The following is a 24,928-nucleotide window of genomic DNA, read 5'->3' as shown; positions in this document are numbered from 1 at the left end:
AAAACCCAGTAATGTAGACATGGCCATTCCCCGTGATTTCACACACTAATAAGTGCTGGTTACTGTCAATATCATCATCATTATCAATAACACTTAGAATAGGACTTGGCATATGTTAGTTATCATTGTTATTTTTCACTTAAGTACTATTGTTATAAAGTGTGTAGCGTAAGGCCTGGCACAGGCACTCTCTAAATATTAGTCATAATAATCCAATAAGATAATAAGAATGCTTAGTGCCTGACATATACTAAGCACTCCATATATTTTAATTACTGTCCTAACTGTTATTATCAGCACTTCTTGTTTCCTCTGAATTACCAGGCGCCTCAGTGCTGCCATCCTCCTCTCCTCCTCCTGCCTGATAGCCCCCATGGTAACCAGCTACATGGTAACTAAGCACTTGGCTCCCTCAACCGCTTTATTAAGTTTCAAGCCCACTTGATCATGTCAGCTCCAGGCAAACTGGTCTTTTCCACTTCTCCCGTGTGCCCTCGTCCCTGGGCACAGGCCCAGCCTCCCAGAGGGCTCTGCTGGCAGCCCAGCCAGGCTTCTGTTCAGTGACTCCACCTGCACAGCCAGCTCTCCACCTGCTGTACGCTCCAGCTCAGCCAGGCCCTGGCTCCAGGAGGAGGAGAGTAAATGCTACCCACCCCCTTCAAGCTCTCTGTTCCCCCTTCCCGCTTCCCCAAACTAGATCCTGGCAAACAGGGGGTTTGGGGAGGGAGGGCAGATAATAAGAACAACAACAACTAACACTTCCACAGTGCCTCCTCTAGGCAGACATGGTTCTAAGTGCGCTACACTTACTAACTCAAAAATCCTCGCAACAAACACATAAGGCAGGTGCTGTTATCATCCTCATTTTATAGATGGGGAAACTAAGGCACAGAGAGGTAACTGAGTTGCTCTCGATGGTGCGGCTAGGAAGTGTTGTAACCAGGATCCAAACCTGTTAAGAATATTACATGAAATAATGCAGAGAGTGTCTGATACGTGGTGAAGAGTTCCTAATGCCCAAGGTTATAATGATGATGATATTGTTGTTACTACTTGTCAGATTCAACAGAAGGGCTTGCTCTGCTCCCTCCTGCTGAGTTTGGAACCCCTAGTAACAAGCGAAGAGCAGAGTATCCTGGAGTCTACAGAAGCAGTCCACCTGCTGTGGGGAGGGAGTGGTTTTAATTGAGGTAAAATTCACATAACATAAAATTAGCCATTTTAAAGTGTACAGGTCAGTAGCTTTTACTACCTTCACGATGCTGTGCAACCACCATCTCTATCTAGTTCCAAGACATTTTCATCACCCCAAAAGAAAACCCATACCCAGTAAGCAGTTGCTCCCCATTCCGCCTCCCCCAGCTCCTGGCAACCCCCAATCTGCTGTCTCTATAAATTTACCTATTTTGGATATTTCATATAGAAGAGATCATATGACATGGGCTTTTGTGTCTGGCTTCTTTCACTTAGCATAAAGTTTTCTAGATTCATCCATGTTGTAACGTATCAGTGCTTCATTCCTTTTTATGGCTGAATAATATTCCATTGTATGGATGTACCACATTTGTTTATCCAGGCAGGGATTTTAAAGGAGCCATTCGAGGGTCCTAGCAAGTCTATGTAAAAAGGTAGTGCTCCTGACGTAAAGGCAGAACTCTGAGAGATCTCACCTGCTGTGGTCCACAGAACCCAGAGGAGAAACCCGCTGTAAGAGAACAGCCTGGCCTGAATCCGGGGTTGAAACTCAAATGCCTGCTTAAATGAGTGAGAAGGGAACAAGGCAGACCATAGGGCAGGTCACTGGCCACCTGCAAGGTCCAAAAGCATTCTTATTCAAAAATGCTTTAAAAACACCGTGCTGGCCAAATAGAATCTTCAGATGGGCCAGTTTCCATCACTATTGTGTTTGTAATCCTGGCTGGGCGTTCTGGAAGTCTGTGGCACCAGCTCCGGCTTTGGCATTAAAACCTCTACTAATGCAAAAAAAAAAAAGTGTTGGCAAGTTGAACTTCAAGGTCCAGCAGAGAGATGGGTGGGTTCCCAAACATTAAATAAGCCCCGGAGTGTCACAGGTGTGGGGTGTGCTGTAACCAGTCGGAGAGATAAGACTGAGTGCTGACTCGGCTAGGGATTACAAACAGCCCTAATACCAGGCTGAGGGACAGTTTCGGAGATTTAGATCTCTGTCTCTGAGTCAGCCAATACAGAAATAGCTAATCCTTCACTTCCATAGCCTTTACAAGAGGGTTTAACCGCACAACCTGGAATTGTGCGTGACAGTCTCCGAGGCAGAGAGTGTGACTCATGGAACCAGGAGTGTGACAAGCAAAAACTGTTGAATTCTTACAAGAAGTTAAAGAGCTCTGTCTTGTAAAGTTGGTTTCTTTATCCCATGACATTCCAAAGGAACACATTTGAAGCATTAACTGGTATTTAGCCCTGTGGTTCTCCAGTTGAGTCATAAATCACCAAGAGAGCTTGTTAAAATTGCAGATTCTCAGGCCCCAACCCCAGGAAGTTGAGTTCAGGGGCTCTGTGTGGGGGCCCAGGACTCTGCATTTTACCAGGCTGCTGGACAGATGGTCCACACATCCATACTTTGGCAAACTCCAGTCTAGTGAATATTCTTATAGACACTCAGTCTAGAATTGCAGCTGTCAAATCAGAGTCTAGATTATACCACTTGTGCAAATCTCTGAGTCCAGCTTAGAAAATTCAACTGGCCTAAAATCGAATATCATATTTCTTTTGTTTATTCATTCTCTCAGTGAGTATTTATTAAGAATCTGCAGTCCCTGCACTATATCTGTAGATAAGACAGATGTGAATCCCACTCTTTAGAGAAGGGCCTGGTGAGTGGGTTGGTGAAGTCAGAATTAGAGGGTCCATTCATGTTTAGGTCATACATGGCCTTTAGGGCATTAATGATGACTGGCTTGCATTCCTCGCTGTCTTTGACATAGTCATTCATCTTAACATTGTTCATGAAGTACTCAGCATGCATTAGGGCCAGGCGAACCTAAAAAGGAAATACAGAGTCATTCAGATGAAGTTGAGGGCGCCTGGAAAACCCATATCCCAAACCGCCTGTTTTATAGTCTGCCTTTGAATTGTAGTAGGGTTATCTTACATTCTATGCAGGATCGCTGGGTAGGGCAAATAGTTATTCTTCCTATACAGAGAAGTTTGTTAAGGTGGGAACAGACTCTGTGAGGGTTGGAAGGGAGGGCAGATGTCCCTTAGTGTAACTATCATGTGACGCATCTCCTCTGCAATATCCCTGCTGAGCATTTATCTGCCAACGTGGATACTTAAATACTTCCAGGGCCAGGGAACTCACTCTCAGAATAAACCCATCCATCCTCAGACGTTAAATTTTCCTTCCCTCAAACTTCTGCCCTTTAGTTCTTGTTCTGCTTTACAGGACACGCAGAACAAATTAATCCCTCTGTCCACAGAGAGGCATTAAAATATTCAAAACTTTCACCATTCTGTTAATTCTTCTCTTCTCCATGGTGAAGACCCTGCCTAACCTGGGGTCTCCTCTCCATCCCAGTTACCAGCAGCCTCTGGGTGCATATCATCCTGTGTCTTTTTTTTTTTTTTAAATACAAAGATGAGATCCAACCAGGCTATCATTCATTTCTTTATTAGACATACATAAGCCAGGTACAGAATGTCCTAGGCTCTGAGGATAAAGCCCAGAGAAGAGAATAACCTCCTTCTTCACTCTGGATGTTGCCTGTCTATCAATGTCACAGTGTCGAGCTACTGACTAGTGGCAGAAGCTCAGTAGACAATATTTGATAAGGATCTTCATCAACAAATCACCTTTTATTACGTTCATTTACCTAAATTTATTGCTAACTACCAACAAATTCCTTTCTCTTTAATTTAAATGATATACTGCCAACTCTCAAACTTCTGATTTGTTTTTTGTTTCTAATTATATTTTCTTTCTCCCATTTGATTCTCCCCCCTCACTTCTTATATAAACCTGCTTTCCTGTATGCACAGTGCTAAAGCCATTTGTGGCTCAGCTTTAGAACAGATCTGTCAATGGCATGGAGAGACCATCTAGTTTGACCCTTCACTTTACACATCCTTTCCTTCCATGAGAACTTCTGCCCAACCCTTTACCATTCTTATGCCTCTTTCACTTAATCTCATGACCTTCTTAGACATCTGTGTCCACCTCATCCATTTCTTCCAGTGACCTGTAACATGTGCTTCCTGCCAGAGCCACAGTGGTAAACAACTCCTGCCAGATTCAGTCCAGCAACTCAGAGAGGAGCCGGAAATGCTCTCTCTAATGACTCTCCAAAGCAAGGATCGCCACCCACCACTTGGTGGTGGACACACCCTTCGATTGCTAGGATCAAGCCACAGACCCAGAGTCCCTCTACTGGGCTCTGAGAGCCATTGCACTTTACCTTAGGAGAAATTAAACTCATGTTGAATGATTAGGAATACCCCAGAACGTCAGCAAACAAGAATCGAAGAACTCTATCTCACAAATGACAAAACTGGACCTAGAATTAGAATTTTAGAGACAAAAATAATCTCCAAGACCATCCAAATCCCACCTCGTTGTTACTCAGGTGAAGAAACTGGGCCCCATAAAGAGGATGTGTTAGGGGCCAAGCAGAGACGAGAACCCAGGGCTCTTTACTTCAGCCCATCCTCTCCCCACCACGCTTTCGGCTCTAACTGTTCACCCTTACACCACTCCCCCTGTCACTTAGCCAGTATTCCAGTCCTAGGGGTTCCAGGCAACAAACCGTAATGGAAAATATATCCTACAAACAAAGTCGGACAAACAAATGCCATCTGGGTGCTCAGGAATCTGGCCATTTGCTGGCTCCTTTCCTTTTAGGGCTGGTTACAGGAGAAATGGCACCAGAGGGATAATATGTTCCTATTTTTCCTTCTAATCCAGGACACCTGTCCCTTCTTTGGGGAATGTGTAGTATTTGGGGCTTCTTCTCAACATGTGACCAGCCACCTGTTGCTCATGCCTTTCCAAATTGGCCTCTCAGGTTTGGAGCCAGCCAACTGGACCCCCACCCACAATAAAATATAGGCTTTCGCAGCATCCTAAATTTGAAGAGTCTAGAGTCTGTTAGGAATTAGCAGGTCAAGACAGTGCTCCCAAACAGAATATACACCATGACACTGCCTCCCCTTAAATATGATAGCTCTGATAGACTGTCATGAGTCTTTGAAGAGAAAAGAAGGCTGGAGGTCACCACGGTCTGTCACTTTATTTCACCTCCACCGCCATTCATTCATTCAACAAATATTTATTGACCACCTGCCATGTGTCAGTCACTGCCAATCGTCTACTCATCTAGTCACCCCACAAACATGTACGGGGCCTCTGAGAGCAAGGTCCAATGCAGGATGCTGTGGGAGATCCAGCAGTGAATAAAGCTCAGCCCTGCCGGAGGAGCTCCTAATTTAGTTGGGATGATAAATCCACAAGCTACTGTGATGTAAGGTCGTATGTATTGAGAGAGATACAAAGAACTATGGATCATGGAGGAGAGAGAAGTCACTCCCAGCTAGCAGGTAAGAAAGTTTGCAAAAAGATACCATGTGAGACCTGGACCTTGAGGAATGGGTAGGATTTGGACAGGCAAAAAGAGTGCATGCATGGTTGAATTGATATAGCAGCAGAGAACCAGGAAAACCCAGGGGTCCTCCCGGCTGCTGTGCCGGGTGCACATGCTGTGGAGGGAGTAAATAGAGGTGGAGGTTGGGGAAAGACTCCAAAAGCTGGTAGGTGTGAAAAGTCTGAGCCTTTGCTGTTTTCCTGGCCCCTTAGGTTCTGAGGTTTGGCACCCCATCTGCAAACAGGCAGCCCGGGCAGAGAAGAAGTTAAAGGTAAGAGAGCTGGAAGTAATACCAGACCCACTACTTTTTGCCACAAGCTAAGGGCACTGTGCTTTAGTAGAGAGTCATTCCTTTGTTTGCACACTTCCAAATGTGAGCCTGTATCCTTGGATTTCCTTAATGGAAACACCTGCATCATGGGGCTTTTGAGGGGATAAAGACATTGGAAGTGAGAGCACTTTGAAAACTGTAAAGCACTGTATTCATGTGGGTTTTTAGTGTTTCTGGGGTGACGCTACAACCTTACCAATGCATACCAAGATGGTGGCCTCTCAGAGGCACACATGCCATGGTCAGTTATCAATAATAATAGTTAATGTTGTCACAGGAATTGACCGTTTGCAAAGCATCTTCACAGTCACTGTCTGATTTGATTTCTTTAACCCCATGGGGCAAGTGGGGCAAGGAATTTTACCTTATCTTTGCTTGTGAGAAAATCAAGGTCTGAAGAGGGTAGTGATGTGCCCATGGTAATACAGACAGGCAGGAGCACAGCCAGTGGTGCAGGGCACATGCTGGACCAGCTGTGGTCCTGCATCCCTCTGAACTACTGTGCTCTGAAAAGTACAAGGAGGTCCTGTGAATCTGGGTTCTTGATCCAAGGACTGCAGGGAGGGGCCCAGCTCCTGGGTCCTGATGCTGTGGAGGGGAGACCTAGGGTGTGTGCTGGCGGCCACTCGATGATCTCCAAGGTACCTCCACACTCTCGCCCAGAATATCAACTTGGCCTCTTGGGACTCTATAAAAGGTTACCTGCTAGAGTATCAACTAAAAACACATCTGTGGGGCCCACCCCAGTGGCCTTGTGGTTAAATTCAACACCCTCCACTTCAGCAGCCCATGTTCGATTCCTGACCGTGGACTATACCACTCGTCTGGAAGAGGCCATGCTGTGGCGGTGGCTCACATACAAAAAAAGAGAAAGATTGGCAACAGATGTTAGCTCAGGGCAAATCTTCCACAGGAAAAAAAAACAGATCTGTACAATTTCTCACCAGCTGGTTAAACGTTCTCTCCTTTGCCATCTCATCAAACTTAGTGTAAGTTTTGCAAAAGAGCAGGTCTATTAATGTATAATTTTTTTGAGCCATGAGTTTTTTCCCCTGTTTCTTTGAAGGCCTCTCCCATTTGAGGTGTAGGAAGACATAGTTGTCCTTTTCTTCTTCAATTTCCTCCTTTTTGGTGGCATTTCTCAAATTTCAGTTATTCTTCTACAACCCCGATTGTTTTTGCCATATCTGTGTACCATTTGTATCCTTATATACCTAATATTTTTCTTTAAATCAACTCATGATTTTTAGCTTAACTTATTTTAAAATAAAACTATATTACCAAGTGGAAAACCAGTATTACTTGCTATAAATAGAAGGTAACCATAAAATATATTCGGTGAAAAGGAATAATTCTTAAGAGTGAGTCTTAGAAATTCTAGCTAGATCATATTGCCTGCCCTCTCTTTGTTAAAAAAAAAAAAGGAGCCACAACTAGAAGGACCCACAACGAAAAATATACAACTATGTACCTGGGAGCTTTGGGGAGAAAAAGGGAAAAAAAATAAAATCTTTAAAGAAGAAAAAGGAAATTAGCGATTGTCGAGAAAGTTGCTGAAATGTATTAGCACCAAATTAAGACTTCCTCCTTGATCTAACCAAGAGGATTGAAATAGAATTTTACATTCTACTCTCTCACTCTGCCACTCAGTGTTATCAAATGTTCCACCTAAATTCATCTTCCCCGAGCCATGCTAGTTCACGATCCAGAGTTTGGAAAACCGCTATATAGCCCCACTGAGAATGCCTTAAATTGTAGGATAGAGATCTGGAAGGGAATTGAACAGTCCTTAAGACCAGCCCCTTCATTTTACAGATCAGGAACCCAAGATCCCTAAAATCATAGTTCACTAGTGGTCCTTGGTTCCCAATCTGTTTACTTTTTAACCACAATATGCCGCCACTCTCTTGGACGCTCTAAGACGGACATCAGGTTCTGCTAAGGGAGCCATTTCTGTCATTGCCATTGTTCAGAGGAAGATTTTTTAAACTTGCCACTTAGGTTGAAGTCAATCTACAATGGATACACTATAGGAATCAGTCTATTATGCAATTACATGAAGTTTAACCTACTTTTACATTTTATATAGACAAAATGCTAAGGAATGAGTATTAACCAGTTTTATTCACTTAAAGTAAATACCTTATTAACTGAGATAACCCAAAATGAAACGTTTTATGAGTGATTTCCTATCTAAAAGGCCAACTACAAATATGTAAAAAATAAATCCATATTCTGTCCAACAGCCTAAAGTCCTGTGCATTTCAGATTTCATTCACACTCAGACGTTGATTAAAAAGGCAAAAAATAAAGATAAAGTACAGAAATAGTCAGAGAGTGCTTGTGACAGTATGCTAATGTTCCCTGAAGAGCTGGTCCTTGTACTCCCCTCTCCCCCTCCCCACCAAGTTGGAGTGCAGCTTCCCACCCCTCTGTCTTTGTCTCTCCCACAGCACAGGCGGACGTCTGAAACTTCCATCTCGCCCCCTGGATCCAGTATTGGGTCACCCAACCGAGTCATCTGCGTATGTATCACTTTTCAGCCACCAAAAGGCCTTTCTTATCCCCTAGCCTGGTATCTAAAGCGTTTCTAAGGAGAGCCAAAGAGAGCTGTCAGATTTTCATCCAAATGGTATCTGGTGTATGCCTGTCCTGTGCTAGGTCTGCGCTAGATCCTGAGGGTGCAGTAGAGTACAGAGAGGGCATGGACCCTGCCCTCCTGGAGCTCACAGCCTAGTAAATGGAGTTACAGGGATAATATCATTCAGTAGGAGCAGGAGAAAGAAAGTGCAGTGACAGCAAGAACCTTGACAAGCTCTGAAACCATGCGATGTGCCTCCTTCCCCATTAACTGAGACAAGGGCAAGATAAAAATTTGAGATCAGAGTGGTATTCAGAGTGGGTATTGGGTAGGATGTCAATGTGGAGATACTGGTGTATGATAAAAAGGCAGAAAGGAGGAGGAAGCCATATGACTGAAACATGGCTGTAAAGGATTTGCAAGGGTAAGAAGACCTTTCCAATCACACGAGATATCCAGAGATGGAGTAGACCATGTGTGTGTGTCTGTGCTCCCATCCCCAGAGGCATTCAAACACAGAGACACTCATCATTTGCAGGGATGTGGCAGAAGGGACAAGAGTTGAGTTAGATGACCTCAGAGGTCCCTTGGATATGTAATTTATTCATTAATCAAATGTGTGCAGAGTGTCTATTCTGTGCTAAGTGCTGGGCTCTGCACTGAGGAACTGGACGTGAACTGCACTGACCTGATGCCTGTCCTCCTACCATTGAGTACGTGACTCCATGGATAATCAGTTGCAGTTCTGATAAGTGCTAGGAAGAGAAAGTGCAGAGTGCTCTGATGATGCTACAGATGAACAGAGGGACTCGACAGAAGAATCCTAAGGAAGAAACATTCAAGCTCAAAATCTAAGAGATAAACAGAAGTAAGCTGAAGGAGGTGGGGGAGGCAGAGCCAGGCAGGACTGAGACGAGCAGAGGAACGGACTCACAGTCAGCAAACCCCAATCCGACTGACTCTGGACTGTTCCAGGCTTCCTCAAGTCAAAGGAGCCAAGAAGACCAGAAATGTAGGGGAAATGGTCTACAGCGGGAAACCCATTCCTTGTTAAGAAGCTCTGGATATAGTCCGTGAACCCTCCATCCCTGGGTGGGCCCTGACCACCATTGCTAGATCATTATTTTACTCCAGATCCACATCCAGTTTCCTTGATCCCTGGTTGGTGCCCATCGATGGACTGTTTCCTTTTCTTTCTTCTTCGGTTCAAATGAATAAAGACATAAGAGTTGTCATTGACTGCAACTTCAATATGGGTCAATACGGCCATGCGGCTCCCGCAAAAGACAAGCGACTTTGATCACAGGCTGTACTCATTGAAGATTCCTGTCCAGAACAAGAGAGATGATAGTCCCCCCGGCGCTATGAACAGAGCCATACCACAGCAGGATTAATGAGCTTAGTTTCAGGACCTACACCATGAGAAGGTTATTGACAAACATGAGCATGTCTCCAGAAGACAGTTTCCAGGATACACAAGGTCAGGCTATATATGGTTGCATTATAATACCTTTCATGCTGGCCGGTCTCCCCTGCTGCTAAGGAGCCGCACAGACCTTTGTGAAATAAGTTAGGCTCTGATGATGTTCACCCTGGAGTCCTGGAGAAAGCTCGTGGAGTTGCCCCTGTGAGAAGCATCTCGACTACAGATGAACCAGAGCAGCTGGGGACACCTGCCATGGTGCCCTCCAACTTGGGGCTTATCCACTGAGATCAGTTACCCCTCACATCCCAGCAGAGGCTTGTGTCTCTACTTTTGTTCTCTCTTGCTCTCCCCTTAGTGGCACCTCACCTCCAGCTTCTCTGGAGTATAACTGCACCTGTCATGTGAGCCATGTTTGAAGTCACACTATTCCAAAGATGGCATCCAAATCCGGGGAAGAATTCATCCAACCACTTCCGGGACATGCAATACCTGGCAGAAACATAGAGTATTGGTTTAGTTTTCATAAATACTGAGGTTTGGTATGAAAATAGAATTATCAGTGAACCTGGAGGGGGCAGGTTCTTTCAAACTTTGCTCCGTCCCCTCCTGAATCATCTTCAGGTGGCTTGATTTCGACCACCCCACGTGTTCTCTTCCTTCCTGACTAATTGTGTTAGGATGCCTCTGTTCAATCACTGTGCCTCCAGACCTGAGGCTCCATTATAACTCTGTAAACAAGGAAGCTATAGGAAGAAATATAAATTTAGTATTTTTGAGGTTTGGAGCAAAGTGCCAAGATGAATATTGGTGGGTTGAGACAAGTTTGTAAGATGCCAAGAGCTCTTAAGGTCAAGATCTAACAACCCAGGACAAAAGCCAGCAGTGACTTCAGCAAGTGGACTCTTCTATAAGGTCCCCTTTACCCCACACCCAAAATTGGTGCAGACGTGGGCGTCTGACCTGTGCAGGCTCTGGCAGAAATGAGATGGCACACTTCAAAGGGTTTAACTAAGGAGGGTTCTGTGAAGGGACCGTTTAGAGAGGTGTGGGCAGGGTTACAGGGCCACAAAACGTAGTGTGGCATCCAGGGACTACAACAGTGGGAAGTTGTCACCACCCTAGGCCTAAAGGGAAGGGCTGGCGAGAGCTGGAGATGTGAAAGAGCAGCCCTGGATGGACGGGAGCCATGCCCTCCGTGCGGCCCTGGGAGAATATTATGAGGATAATACAGTCTCCCTGGACCTCTGTCCAGTGGCCTCTCTCTTAATCTGCCTCACCTCGGGACCTTGCGAACCGCGGGAGTTACAGGGGGCGCAGGTACTGGCTGACCATAGCAGAAACCAGGTGATCAGAAACAGAGGGATCAGCTGGAGGCTGCAGACACAGAGAGGATGTGGCTTCAGGAGCCGCAGGACGTGGGCTGTCCCATGCAAGGGGAAGCCGTCTCTTCATCCTCGCAGTTCTAGAGGGCTGAACCCAGGCAAAGTCAGGTAGTAGTAAGAGGCTCATTTCAGTTCGATGTAAGGAGCAGCTTTCTGCGTGCAGCCCTGTGACAGTTGTCAGTGAGCTCCCCATCTCGGGAAGCCGGGGAGGCCACTGGAGAGGGCAGACTGGCTGGGTTTGAATTCTGCTTATTAGCTGTGTGACTTTGGGAAAGTTAATTGATTTCTCTGTGCCTGTTTCCTTAGTCAAAGATGAGGATAATATTAGCACTACTGTTAAAGTTGTGAGTTGTAGGGGTTAATGGAGTTAATCCACGTAAGGGGCCTAGGACAAAGTCTGGCTCCTACTGAGTGCTCACCAGATGTTAGCTAGTGTTTTACTATCATGATTAATTCTGTCTTTACCATCTTCAACTTCTTCAAGGATGCTGTGAATGGGGCATCCTCACTCTGTGGGGTCGGAAGGCAGTCGGCACCCAGGCTGTGTATTCAAACCTGCTAGCTAAGTGGTGCAACTTGCAGAACCTTTTGAGCCTCATTTTCCTCATCTGGAAACTAGGAATAATCTTGACCCTTCACAGAGGCATCATGACATCTAGATGAGAGAGTCCCTGTAAGGCACAGGGCCTCACACGCGAGGTGTGCTTGGTGAACGTTAGCCCTGTTGGAACGGATGGCCTGTAAGCACCGTCTTATTCTACCACCCAAGAGTCTTCCATCCTGATAGTTTGGTTCTAGTGGAAACTGGAGAAGCTCGTTCCTCCTGTGCCTGCTTTTTGTTTCCTCTCTCCTTCCCTCTTATCTTTCTGCTTCTTTCCTGCCCATTTCCTTCTTCCCCAGGCTAAAGTGGATAATGAGATCCTTAATTACAAAGACCTGGCAGCCCTCCCCAAGGTTAAGTCCATCTACGAGGTACAACGCCCCGACCTCATTTCCTACGAGCCTCATTCCAGATACACGTCCGACGAGATGCTGGAGAGATGTGGCTACGGGGAGGTATGGCGTCTCGCCTCTCTCTGGGGCTGTTGGAGGAGAGGAGGGCCCGTGGCGTCCCCTGCCCACTCCGTCCCAGATACTTTAGCCTCTACAGTGTTGGCCTCCAAAGTCTTTTAAACTGGAATTTATAGTCAACATTTAAAAATCAAGAGATTTCCTCTAAAAATCCAACTTTTCTTGAAAAATCAGAGCTGGCGACACTAGTCCAGTGTTTCCACCATCTGGAGGTGGGGAGCAGAGCCTCCTGTAGGCAGGGTGTGGGCTCTCCACTTCTCCCAGTCCCCACCACTCCCTGAGAACCCCAACTTTGAAGCCCAGAACCCATGACCACTTATCCCGTGAGCTGTTGTTTTTCTTAGAGTGGAGAAATTTTGTACCCAGCCCATGGCTCTCACCCTCTGCCAGGCTCTAATCCCTGGTTAAGTAGGGTCTCTGGTTTTTGTACCTGGCCTTAAGCCGCTGTGCTCAGAGCAAGAGACACTTTTTATAAAAATGCAGCATCAGATGGCTTTGGAAATCGTTAAATGGTTGCTGGAGAAAAGGAAGTGTTCTCTGGCGAGGGCAGGGTGGCCACCACCCTGGGGGTCCTGGCAGTCTGTATGCCAGGAGATTTCTAACTCCATCCCAGGCTTCTGGAGCTGAGATCATTTGGAGCAGAAGGAGCCCTTGTCTGGGGGTCAGGGACCCAGGTTCTTGTCCCCGCCCATCACTGGCCCCTTCCTCTCTAAAGAGATGGGGTTCCATTTGGTTTGAGAGCCCAGTGCTGAGATTCTCTGGGTTCAGGCCCCTGAAATGGACCAGCGAAAAGTGACCAAGTGACCAAGACTAATTCTCCTGAAGCCAGAGATGGCAAACTGGGGCCCACAGGCCACAGCCAGCCCCCAGGTTTGTTTTGTTTCACTCACAAAGTGTCTTTTAAAAATGTAAATTAGCTGTCAACATTTCAACACTGGGAGGTTTCACGTAAGAATCTGCATTTCTAACTTATCTTGGAAACTTGAGAGGCTGCGTTAAGGTCGGGCAGTTCCAGCCTGGCCCTGACCTGCCAGAGCTGAGCGGCCACTGACCTCTGTAGACGGCACGTTCCGTCTCCAGCCGCACCACCAGCTGGCCCAACTCCCACCTGGATGGCAGCAGCCTGGCCCTTGCTTGGCCCTCCATTTGGGTCCCCTGCCCTGGGCACTGATCTCATGAACCGCAGAGGGGTCCTGAACAGGTAGAGGGACGGGAAGGGTTGTGAAATGGCCCTGAGCTTGCAGTGGAGAAGCCTAGTTCCACGTGAGGACCCTCTACCTCCTCTCTGAGAGGCCCCCCCATCTGTCCCGGTCCCTCTCTGGGCCCTGGTTTTTCCCGTTTGTAAAAGAAGGACGTAATCTCAAGGTTTCCAACCACCTGTCAGCACTGCTGACCTTCTGGAACTCTGTGAGGCTGGCATCCGGAGAGGGAGGCCCAGGGGCCACTGCAGACCTCTCTTTCTGAGCCGTTTAACCACTTTCTGTCCCTCCTTCTTGCCCTTCTCTCTCTCCTCCTGCTCCTTCCACGACTGCCTTCAAACTCTTCGCCTCTAAGTCGCTGGGAACGTTATCTCCCTACTCCCAGGTAATGAAACTGGTCCACGAGACCTTTTCTATGATTGTGGCCCTTTGTGCTGACCAAGCAGACCCCTGATTTTACCCTCCCTCACCTACCAAGGGGCTGAGCCCTTGCCCAAAGTGCTCCCCCAACCAGGGAGACACGGGGAAACTTAGGAGCATGACCTGGAGGACGTGGCGGTGGCATAAAGGCTAGAAATGGCTAGAAGAGAAGCTGGTGTACGCCCTCTACCCAGAGATGCCCTCCCTAATGGCTCTTTGATCCTTGGCCAGGATTCCAGGGACTTGACCCACAGGTTCCATTCAAGAGCCTGTGAGTGATGGCTGAAGGCCCTGAAAATTGTCTGCAGCCTTCCTCAGCCTGTGCCTGTAACCCGGGGAGGGATCTCCGTATTCAGAAGGGCAGCGCCATGTCTCAGCCCCTAGCATCCCAGATCCCCTGTCTCCCCGCTGTCACCTTCCTGCTAGACCCTTGGGCCACAGGCCCTCATAGTTGCCAGCCTTGCTCACAGCCCCGTTTCCTCCCCTAGGACATCTACGAGAACCTGGACCTCCGGCAGAGACGGGCCTCCAGCCCAGGATACATCGACTCCCCCACCTACAGCCGTCAGGGCATGTCCCCCACCTTCTCCCGCTCACCCCACCACTACTACCGCTCTGGTAAGGAAGGGGGAAGCCCCCAAAGGGACAGGAAGAGCCAGGGGACAATGCAATGGCTTGATGTCCCTGGCTGCAGAGGCAGCATGGGGCTTCCCCAGGATCTCAGTCACAGTATGGCCTTCTGGAGGCCTGTGGCCACTCAGGTGACCAGCTGGTCCTTAACTGAGTCCCTGAAGATGCCCCTGGCAGGGGGAGAGGAGGGTGCATGGTCCTGAGAAGCAGTAGAAGGTGGCTGGGGAACTGACAGGAGTGGGGAGTGGCAGGCAGTCCAGGGGTCCTGGCTGGAAGAAAACCCGTCTGTCCTCGTCTTTTGGCCTGCCCCATCCAGAGGGTAGAACCAGAGGACCAGAAATGGGACTGTGGCCTGGTCTTTACCCGAGGGTCCAGCTGGACCCAATCCAGTCAGGTTGTCCACAGCCGCCCTAAGGTTGGGGTGAAGCAGGCAGAGCAATTCAGGGAGGGGCCCAGGTGGGGAGGGGTGGGGAGCTAAGAGGGGCAAAGACGCCTTTCTTACAACCCACAAAATCTGTCTTTGGGGTGAAGCAAGAAAACAGGGTCAAGCCTGTTTCTGCAGACACACCGCATGCAAGCACAGCCCCTCCCCACCATCCCTGCTGTCATCACCTCACTGCTGCCGTAACCGCCACTGCGTTAATGCCTGTTTTCTCTGTGCCTCTGTTCTCTCTGGGGACCACTGCCTGCGTGCTCCAGGGCCCGAGAGTGGCCGGAGCTCTCCATACCATAGCCAGTTAGATGTGAGGTCCTCCACTCCAACCTCTTACCAGGCTCCCAAGCACTTTCACATCCCAGGTAGGCTGCCAGCCTGGAATTCCCAGCGTGGGTGCATGCTCCGTGGGGTTGCCGGGCGCCCTGCACCGGCACCGCGGAGAAGCCGGTTCCTGGGGACCCTCCCTAACCAGTCACCCACACTAACCCACCTCCAGTCCTCACATGTCCATGGGCTTTAGTCCACCCACTTGACAGAACCAGCCCTGATCAGGACCACCAGGAAGCCCAGGGAAGTGCCTCGGATGTCTGAGGGGCATGGTGGGACTTGGCAGTACCCATGCTGAGGGTCATGGGCTTTTCATTATAAGCTCGTGACCTTGGGTCAGTTACTTGCCTTCCCTGAGCCTCTCTTGTTCTCTCTGTACAGCCAGGCACTATTCTGGGCGCCGAGGTTGCAAATGTGCTCAGCCCAGCCCAAATCCTGCCTTCATGGTGTTTATATTCTAGTGGGGTGAGGGGGATAATAAATGAGTAAACAAATAAGTAAAATGATAATTCAGGTAATGATAGTGCTATAAACATAATAAAACATAGCGTTGTGATAGAGTGACTGGGGTGGGGGAGGCCAGCTATTTGGAGTGGTTAGGAAGGGCTTCTGGGAGGAGGTGACATTGAAGCTGAAAGATGAGAAGGAGCCCACCATGGAAAGATCCCAGGGCAAAACATCCTGGACAGAGGGAACAGCAAGTGCAAAGGCCCTGAAACACTAAACTAGCCAGCCAGGCCAGCGTGGCTGGAGGAGGCAAGCATGAGGGAGAGTGATAGGAGATCAGAGGAAGGCAGGGGCTGGGTGGCCTTGTGGCTGTGGTTTGGACGAGGTCTCCCCCTGAGTTCCAGCAGAACCCTGGAGCTCAGGATGTCACTCCTTACTCACGTCTACCCCGGAGCTCCTGCTGCTGTTTCACCTACACCTTTCTCACCTGCCCCAGATAGGTCCCATCCTGTCTGTTTTTGAAGGAGTGGGAGGGCGATGATGCTGAACTGTGGCCACAGCATTCTGGGGCCTTTCACGTGGAATGTGACATGGCCGCTGGGTGGAGGCATTGGACACCTTGCTGCATGGGGTCCTGCTGAGCACGCGCCTGCCTTGTGCCTGCATGCCCACCATTCAAGCCCCAAGTCCCTTCCTCAGCACTGTTCGAATCCATCCATTCCTCTCCCCTCACCTTTCTTGGAACCCGATGGGATGAGGTTGGAAGTTCAGTTTTGGAAGAGGAAGTCCACCAGGGGAAAGAGGGGCACCCTTGGGAAAAGTTGCTGACTATCTCTCTTTTGAGATCAACTGACCAACTATGTCTCTTTTTCTCCGGTCTCTCTCTCTCTTCTCCCCACTGTCCCTTCCCGGTCTGTCTGGCAGCTGGAGAAAGTAACATCTACAGGAAACCCCCGATCTACAAACGGCATGGTACGGTCAAAGACTTGGCCAGGCAAGGGGAGGGGGCCGTTAACCATCTGTGCAGATGGCTCTGCACAGGCCACCAAGAGGGACACACACACATGACTGTAACTCGGTCCTTCTTGTTGGCTGCCCCCTAATCACTCAAGGTGACATTAGGAAGGAATTTGGTGTCATTTCAAAAGAGCATTTCGTGTCCTCTAAATACTTTCCCAGCTCCTCCCAACCTTCCTTTCCTGCTGTCTGGGGTCCTAAATTCCATGGTCAGAACAACCCTTGTCAAATGCATGCACCCCTGGGAGAGTCGCACTCCTGGCATTGACACTCAAACTTTGACATTCGTTAGAGTTACCTGGGATGCATACGGATTCCTGGGTCCCACCCCAGACTTCCTAAATCACAATTTTGTATTTGTAACACTTTTTCCAGATGATTCCAATGCCCAGCCCAGCTTGGGAACCACTGCTCCAGGCCATTCTCAGTCATAGTGTCCAGAGAATGGATGGAGGCCTGGAGAGGGGGTGTGGATGAGAAAGGAGCAAGATGTCAACGAGGTTGCCTTCATTCATTCATTTATGTATTCATTCATTTGTTGGTTCTTAAAGAATGGTCTGTGGACCACCTGCACCTGAGAGACCAATTGAAAAAACAGGGGCCCCATCCCTGCCCTGCCCTAGACTTCCTTAATTAGAAACACTGAGAATGTGGCCCACAAATCTGCACTGTAAGCGGCTTCGTTTGTGATTCCTGCCTGCACTCCGTATGAGAACCGCCATTCCTTCATCACTGAGAGCTCCTGTTCGTTCTCTCAAAAGCGCTTATTGAGGCTTGGTTGACTAAGCACATCCCTTCTGTTGGGGATGCAGGGGCCCAGCTGCCACCCCCTATCACCCTCACGTGTCTAGGGTCTGGTCGGATAACAGGGGAGCACGGACTGGACGAGCATGGAGACAGCAGAAGCAGCGCTGTACAGCTGAACTCACCGAGCTGGTGGAGGGGGCAGTACAAGTCTAAATAGTGGCTCTGGATGCTTAAGACCTGACAGTTTAGACAAATGTCTTCGATTTCTAAGGGGGCTGGTGTGGGGTCCAGGGGAGTCTGTGAGCACATGCATGTCTATGTGTGGCTGTGGAGGGCACACCATGTGCCCAAAGTGGCCACAGAAAGGGACCAACCCTAACAAAGGTAGTTTGTCCAGAAAAGGCCCCCGGGTCTCGAGCACCTCAGGACTGCATGAGATTTTCCAGGTGGGCCCTGAGGGGCAGCACCAGGCTCGGGGGGAGTCTAGGGTGGAGGTGGATTGTGTGGATATCACAGTGGATAAAAGGGCTGAATGACATCGGCTGGGGTGGGAGGGGCTGCCCGGGACCCACATCAAAGAGGATTCACAAACTTGGGAGGCAAGTGCTGCTGGAGGGGGACGCACAGGCTGGGGCTGGCTGAGGGCCCATCCCAGGACCCTCTGCTCCTCCAGCTGCACGGAGCACAGCAATTGTCCCTACAGCTTCTCTCCTGAGAAATGATCACAAGGCCCCGCTCATTTCCCCAGCCCTCCCTCTGCCCTAGCCAGCCTCTCGTCAGTCTTTGGCCCATGCTAAAGTCACTGCCCTGCATTTCGTGTGCCTGCGATGGGTTTGATGGTCCATGTCATGGACTTCAGGTGGAAGGGTTGAAGCTGGACAGCACCTGAGCCAGCACACCAATTCCAGTACTCACAGATGAGGAAACTGAGGCAGAGAGGGACAGGATTTGCCCAATGTTACAGCTGAGTTCGGTGGCAGAGCTGAACCCAGCATTGCTGACTCCCTGTCCAGTGCTCCTTCCTTCGGGCCATGCAGTCTCCCCAGGCAGGATTTGACATTTCAGTGTGAGGAAAAGGTTGACCTGACTCAACACGCATCACGGCCCTGCTTGGCAATTCCCACTCTAGATGTGGCTCGAATCCACAGCAGGCCAGCTTCTAGAGGGTGAGAAGGTAAGGGCGAGAGCTCGCCTGGGACCTGTCTTATCTCCTTGGAGGAGCCACAGCCTTGGTGTTCACTTAGGAGCCCACCTGAGAGTCCACGGAATGTGGTGAAGGAGCCCTGAGCTGGGGCCTGGTCCAGTTCTGGTATGACTTGCTCTGTGGTCTTGAGCTAGCCTCTTTCCCTCTCTGGTGTTCATATTCCCATTTGTCAAATGAGGGGCTTGGCCCCAGTGCTTTTCGCTTCGATGTTCCATGTCCCAGACCTGGCCTCGAAGTGGCCTCATTTCCCTGGGCTGGAGCCCCGCTGAGGCAGGGGAAAGAGTGTACAGGACACTCTTCAGGGATACTCTGCCCCCCTGAAGCTCTCTCCTTGGGTCCTTCGCAGGTGATTTGTCAACAGCAACCAAGAGCAAAACAAGTGAAGACATCAGCCAGGCCTCCAAGTACAGTCCAGCCTACTCGCCAGACCCCTACTACGCTGCGGAGTCTGAATACTGGACCTATCATGGGTCCCCCAAAGGTAGTACACCCATGGGGGAGCCAGGGCCAGAGCCCTGTCACCTGTGCCAGGGACAGACAGTCGCCCCCTCCTTCGCATGAGCATTCATTTCTTCATTCACCAAACATGTACTGAGGGCCAAGCCATGGGCCCTCGGGAGCAAAATAGACCAGGTTCTTGCCTTACGGAGGAGACTTAAGTCCCAACTAGAGAGGGAGGTGATATATAGGAGGTGGCACACAGGAAGTAGGAGAGCTGATGACAGGGGCCACTGTCCAGCCTGGAAGACGGCAAAAGCTTCTCAGACACAGAGACTCAGCCGCCATAGGAAGGGTGAGGAGGAGTTAAGCCAGCAGAGTGTAGAAACGCATGTGCAAAGACCCAAGAGGGGAGGGCTGGTTCCACTGGAGGAAAGAAATGCTCTCAGCTTAACCTCGAGCTCAGAGGGAGGGGAGCAGGTCGGGGGTGAGGGGCCAGATCCCACAGCGCCCTGTGCGTTGAGGTAAGGATTTGGATTTTTATCCTAAACACTAGGAAGCCCTCGAAAGTGGTGACATGATCAGACTTGCGTTTTTAAGAGACCACTTTGGCTGTAGGGTGGAAATGGTTTGGAAGAATGGAAAGGAGATGATGTGGGGAGATGGAAGGCCCTCACAGGCAGCCTGGCAGGGGGGCTTAGTGGTCCTCGAGGCACCATCCCACCCAGTCAGACATTCCAAGCTGTTTCTTTCAACTATGGGGAAGAATTTTCATCATGTGCCACTTTGATTCACACACACCTTTACTAACTGAAAGCCCCCTCTGAGCAAAGCTTCACGGGAGCTCAGAAATGACCCCTTCTTTACCCTCAAATAATTCTCTGTTTAGTAAAGGAGATAAGACAGAAGCCCAGCTCATAGCAAAGTGGACAGTGCTCAGTGCCCACGAAAGAGAAGTGTTCAGAGGCTGCACAGGCAGGAGAGCCCGTGCCCAGCAGGCTTGTTGGGGGGTGGGGGGGTGCTGGGAGGGGAATCTTAAACAAGACCGTTCCAATCACAAAAGAACAAATCGAAAAAGGAAAACGAACTCCAAATGGCTTAAGCCAAAACAGAGATTTTCTGGGTCATATGACTGAAAGTTTTTGAGGCATAGCTGGATGTAGAGGTGAATAAGCGTCATCAGGACTTGTCCTGTCCCCTGGGGTGGCTCCAGTCTCAAGCTGGCTCTGCCCTTGTCCTGGCAGGGTGAGCTCCAGCAGGTCCAGGCGTGTATACTACCCTTGGCAGAAAGAGGACTCCTGTCTCCTACCTGCAGCAGAAAAAGTGCCAACGCTGAGGCCATTAGTTCTGTTTGGCAGTCAGCTTATGCTACCCGTCATCGCCCCGGAATGAGAAGGGATGCGGCGTCTCCATCCAGGGAGGCCCACAGTGGAGGCGGTTCACCAGAGTGCTCTTGTGCAGGGTCACTCAGCTAGACAGTGGTGGAGCCAAGAAACCCCGACTTGTGTAGGCTCTACTGGCCCTGTGTGCCCTCTCCCCAGGGCAGGCCGAGTGGGCAGCACACGCGGGAACTGATCCTAGCTGTCTTTTGGCAGTGCCCCGAGCCAGAAGGTTCTCGTCTGGAGGAGAGGAGGATGATTTTGACCGCAGCATGCACAAGGTAAGCAAGCCACGCACACTGAATGAGATGCTTAGTCTAAGGTATGGACTGAGGGTTTTTTAATTTGCAAGTGACCAAATTCAAACTCACTTATGATAGAAAAAGGAAACGTATAACTTGGCATAACTGAAAAGTCAAATGGTAGGATTAGCTTCAGGTATGACTCGATCCAGCTGCTCAAAAAATTGCCGTAGAGAAATTGTCTCTCTTCTCTTGTGCTGGCTTGCCTCTCCACTGGCCTCATGCACAGGCAGGTTCTTCTCATGTAGTGGCAAGTGGGAGCCAGCAACCCTCAGGCATTGCTGGTGGGAATGAAAAGGGGTGCAGCCATTGGGGAAGACAGTTTGGCAGTTCCTCAAAAAGTTAAACATAAAATTACCATATGACTCAGCAATTCCACTTCTTAGTAGATACTCAGAAGAAGTGAAAACTGATAACCAAACACATGTGCATGCGTGTTCATAGCAGCACTATCCCCAATAGCCAAAAGTGGAAGCAGCCCAAATATCCATCCACTCACAAATGGAGAAACAAAATGTGGTATATCCGTACAATGGACTATTATTCAGTCATAAAAAGGAATGAAGTGCTGACACATGCTACGGTGTAGATGAACCTCAAAAACATGATGCTTAGTGAAAGCAGCTGGACACAAAAGCCCACATATTGTATGATTCTGTTTGTATGAAATATCCACAATAGGTAAATCCAGAGAAACAGAGCACAGATTGGTGATTACCAGGGATGGTAGGGGAGGGAAATAGGGAGTACCTGCTTGATGGGTACATGGTCTTTTTAGGGGGTGATAGAAATGTTTTGGAACTAGATAGAGGTGGTAGTGGTACTAAATGCCACTGAATTGTTCACTTTAAAATGGTTAATTTTATGTTATGTGAGTTTTATCTCAATTAAAAAAAAAAAATTTTTTTAACGGGTGCCAGCAACTCCAACAAGAGTCCAGGAAGGCTGTCACTGGCCCGGCTGGAGCCATCTGCCCTTCACTGAACCAGTCAGTGTGGCCAGGACCCTGCAGTCCTGTCGTTGGCCAGGCCTGCTTTTTGTGCCCCACCCAGACCACAAGACTACTTGTGAAAGAGAGATGAAGTCCCAAAGGAAATATGGGTGCCACAAGGAGGGAGGGACACTGGGAAGACAAAAATGGCAGAGAGTGACTATGGAGAGTCTTTCCCCAGCCTGTTCCATCTCAGGGTTCTTTGCTTCCTTCTAACTTCTTGCTCCTCCCTCCGCCCCCCACCCCTCCAGCTCCAGAGTGGAATTGGCCGGCTGATTCTGAAGGAGGAGATGAAGGCCCGGTCCAGCTCCTATGCGGATCCCTGGACCCCACCCCGGAGCTCCACCAGCAGCCGGGAGGCCCTGCACACAGCTGGCTATGAGATGTCCCTCAATGGCTGTAAGCACTGCCCTGGAGGCCTGCCGGGGTAGGGGGAACTTTCCTCCCCGCTCCGTCGTTGGATCCACACTCCTACAGCCTCGCCTGGGTCTAGCATAGACTTGGCAAGAGGCTGTATGAGGCACTAAAGAAGACCATGGTCTGCCCTGAGCAGTCACTGCTGCTTCTTTGAGGCATCCGAAGCTGTGACTTTCAGTCAGCTTCGATGTAAAGGAAAATGTCTTCTAATAGTGTGAATAACTCAGACATAAGGAGCTGCCTCTGAGGCAGCGAGTCTTCCATCACTGGAGGTGTACAAGCAGAGGTTTGGTTCAAGCACTTTGCCCTGAGAGTCTCTCACTGTAAGCTCCTCTCTGTTCCTGGACACACACAAGCTCTTTCCGGCTCCTCTCTTTCTTACCCTCTGTGGAAGGTAGTCCTGCCAGGAAATCCTGTCTCAAGTCAACACTTAACAGATAATAAAAGGTACCATTTATTATAATTCAATGTGCCAGGCATTTGCAGGTATATTATCACTCTTGGTCCTGACAAAGACCCGCAGTGTAGAGGGATAATTATCACCCACCTTATAGATGAGAGACCTGAGCTTAAGTCACTAGCCCAAGGTCAGAAAGCCAGTAAGGGACAAAGCCAGGACCAGACCCAAGTCAGAGTGACCTTGACCCAAGGTGAGATCGAAGGTGATGGCAGCGGTGAGGATATGAAGCCAGGTTGACTGTGTTTTGTAGGAGTCAGGCCCTGTGCTAACACCTCACTGTCTGCGGCATGTATACTTCACAATAAGCCTATAAAGGAGACACTGTCGCTCCCCATTTTACAGATGAGAAAACTGAAGCGTGATTAAGTAACTTGTAGTGTTAGGTGTCTACTAATGGCAGAGCCAGGATAAACTGATGAGCCTGTTCCCCTGTTTGACCACTGAGGGGCGCTGTCTTCCACCCCAGCTCTGAGCTCTGTGAGTGCACCAATGCTGCTCAAAACCCAACTCATCCAGTGGCATCTGGGCAGCAAATACCACTGAGCACCTGCTGTGCGCCAGGTGCTGGGCCAGGAGCTGGGCGGGGAGGGAGGATGGGGCACAGGTGCAACAACCGGAAACTGCCCAGTGGGAAAGGAGGTAGTGAAGGAGGCCCCTCTGCCCACCAGCCAGGTTGGGCTGGGTATGGGAGCCATGTCTTTGTCCACCATGTCTGTCTGTCTCCATGAACTGATCTCTGGCTTTTCTCTCCTGCAGCCCCTCGGTCCCACTACCTGGCTGACAGCGGTATGTTCTGTTCACCCTACTTCAGCCCATCATGTCCTGTCCTCACACCCAGCTGAGTCAGCTGCAGGTCCCCAGTAGCTGTGATGACCATACACTGTGAATGTCCCAGCACAGTCCTGATCTCAAATAGTCCAGCCCATTGTGTTTGTCAGATAGAAGGCCTCAATTTTGGTTCTGGAACCAGGCTTGCCATGCCCAGTAGCTCCCGGAAAGAAAGAGCATGCCCCTCTTCCACACACATGGGAGCCTGCCCATCTGGGTTCTGAGCTCAACTCCAATTCCAGGGCCTTTGTCCAGAGCCACCCTGTGTCCAGGAACAGGGGTCCACCATAGGAGGATAGATGTGTGCAGGGTAAGGCCAGAAGGCTGTGTGAGTGGGTGCTTCAGGTGGGCCTGGAATTCTGGCAGGGCGATGCACCCCTAAGATGGACAGTTGCATGTCTGGAGAGCAATGGGAGGAGCTAGTGGCTTCTGGGTTGGGGAGTAATATTGGCCATTTGCAGCCAGATGACCTCAGGGAGAGGGACCCCTGGCTTGGGGCTCCTGGTAATTGTCTTGGCTCTTTCTTTTCAGATCCTCTCATTTCCAAATCTGCCTCCCTACCTGCCTACAGAAGAAATGGGTTGCACAGGGTAAGAGAGGCTGTGCTGGGGACATTGTCCCCAAGAGGATAACAATGCCAGCATTAGCTCATTGTTGTGGTGATTATGGTGGCTACTTAGAGGTGAATCCTGGACAAAGGCTGTGGGGCCAGAGGTGTGTTAACTGAAGGACCCCAAGGCAATGCTTGGTCTCCTCCCCAGGAGCCCTGTGTGAAAAGGGCTCAGTGGGAAGGACTGGGGACACTGTGCTAAGCACTTTACAAGCACTGCTCCATTTGCACTCACAGCCCTGTGAGGTAGCTGTTATTGCTAACCCCACTTTGCAGATGAAGAAGTGGAGGTCCTGAGCGGTGTGGTGGCTGGCTCCAGCTCTCACACGCTGAGAGTGTCGAGCCAGGACTAGCGCCTAGGCCCCTGCCCGGCAGCCCACGCCTGACTGCCATGCTCCCCTCGGCTTGTCGCCTGCTGAGCTCCTTACAGCCTTTGACGTGAAACCTTCATGGAAGCAGGGGGTTGGTTTAAGGACTGAAAAGGAAGGAAAAGTATGCCTCGTTAGCAAGAGGAGAGGCTGTGCGACTGGACAAGTGGCGGGGGAAGAAGAGACATAGACAGATGTTTGTTCATGGAGCACCTGCTAAGTGCACGCCCTGTTCTGGGTGTGGGCGCCTGCAGGGGACAGAGCTGCTGCCCCCACGGAGCTCACGCTCTGGCTGGGGAGAC

The 24,928-nt window shown here is 49.6% G+C and overlaps 1 protein-coding gene across 8 annotated transcripts in view; it reads left to right on the top strand.

The window, feature by feature from the left end:
* The window catches only part of ABLIM3 (actin binding LIM protein family member 3), a 109,761-nt gene that overhangs the window by 75,223 nt on the left and 9,610 nt on the right, over positions 1–24,928 (top strand). For 3 of the 8 annotated variants that reach the window (XM_070517216.1, XM_070517217.1, XM_070517218.1), the window contains 12 exons: positions 5,828–5,886; positions 8,400–8,471; positions 12,236–12,391; positions 13,961–13,990; positions 14,514–14,643; positions 15,355–15,453; positions 16,790–16,837; positions 19,180–19,314; positions 20,867–20,931; positions 22,195–22,342; positions 23,577–23,606; positions 24,180–24,238. In XM_070517216.1, the coding sequence (XP_070373317.1) occupies positions 5,828–5,886; positions 8,400–8,471; positions 12,236–12,391; positions 13,961–13,990; positions 14,514–14,643; positions 15,355–15,453; positions 16,790–16,837; positions 19,180–19,314; positions 20,867–20,931; positions 22,195–22,342; positions 23,577–23,606; positions 24,180–24,238 (1,031 nt within the window). The remainder of the gene's footprint in view (positions 1–5,827; positions 5,887–8,399; positions 8,472–12,235; positions 12,392–13,960; positions 13,991–14,513; positions 14,644–15,354; positions 15,454–16,789; positions 16,838–19,179; positions 19,315–20,866; positions 20,932–22,194; positions 22,343–23,576; positions 23,607–24,179; positions 24,239–24,928) is intronic. The other 5 variants (XM_070517219.1, XM_070517220.1, XM_070517221.1 and 2 more) reach the window with 5 other exon arrangements.

Source organism: Equus asinus, chromosome 9, assembly GCF_041296235.1.
Source record: "Equus asinus isolate D_3611 breed Donkey chromosome 9, EquAss-T2T_v2, whole genome shotgun sequence".
Lineage (NCBI taxonomy): Eukaryota > Metazoa > Chordata > Mammalia > Perissodactyla > Equidae > Equus > Equus asinus.
This window is presented reverse-complemented; position numbering and strand designations above follow the sequence as displayed.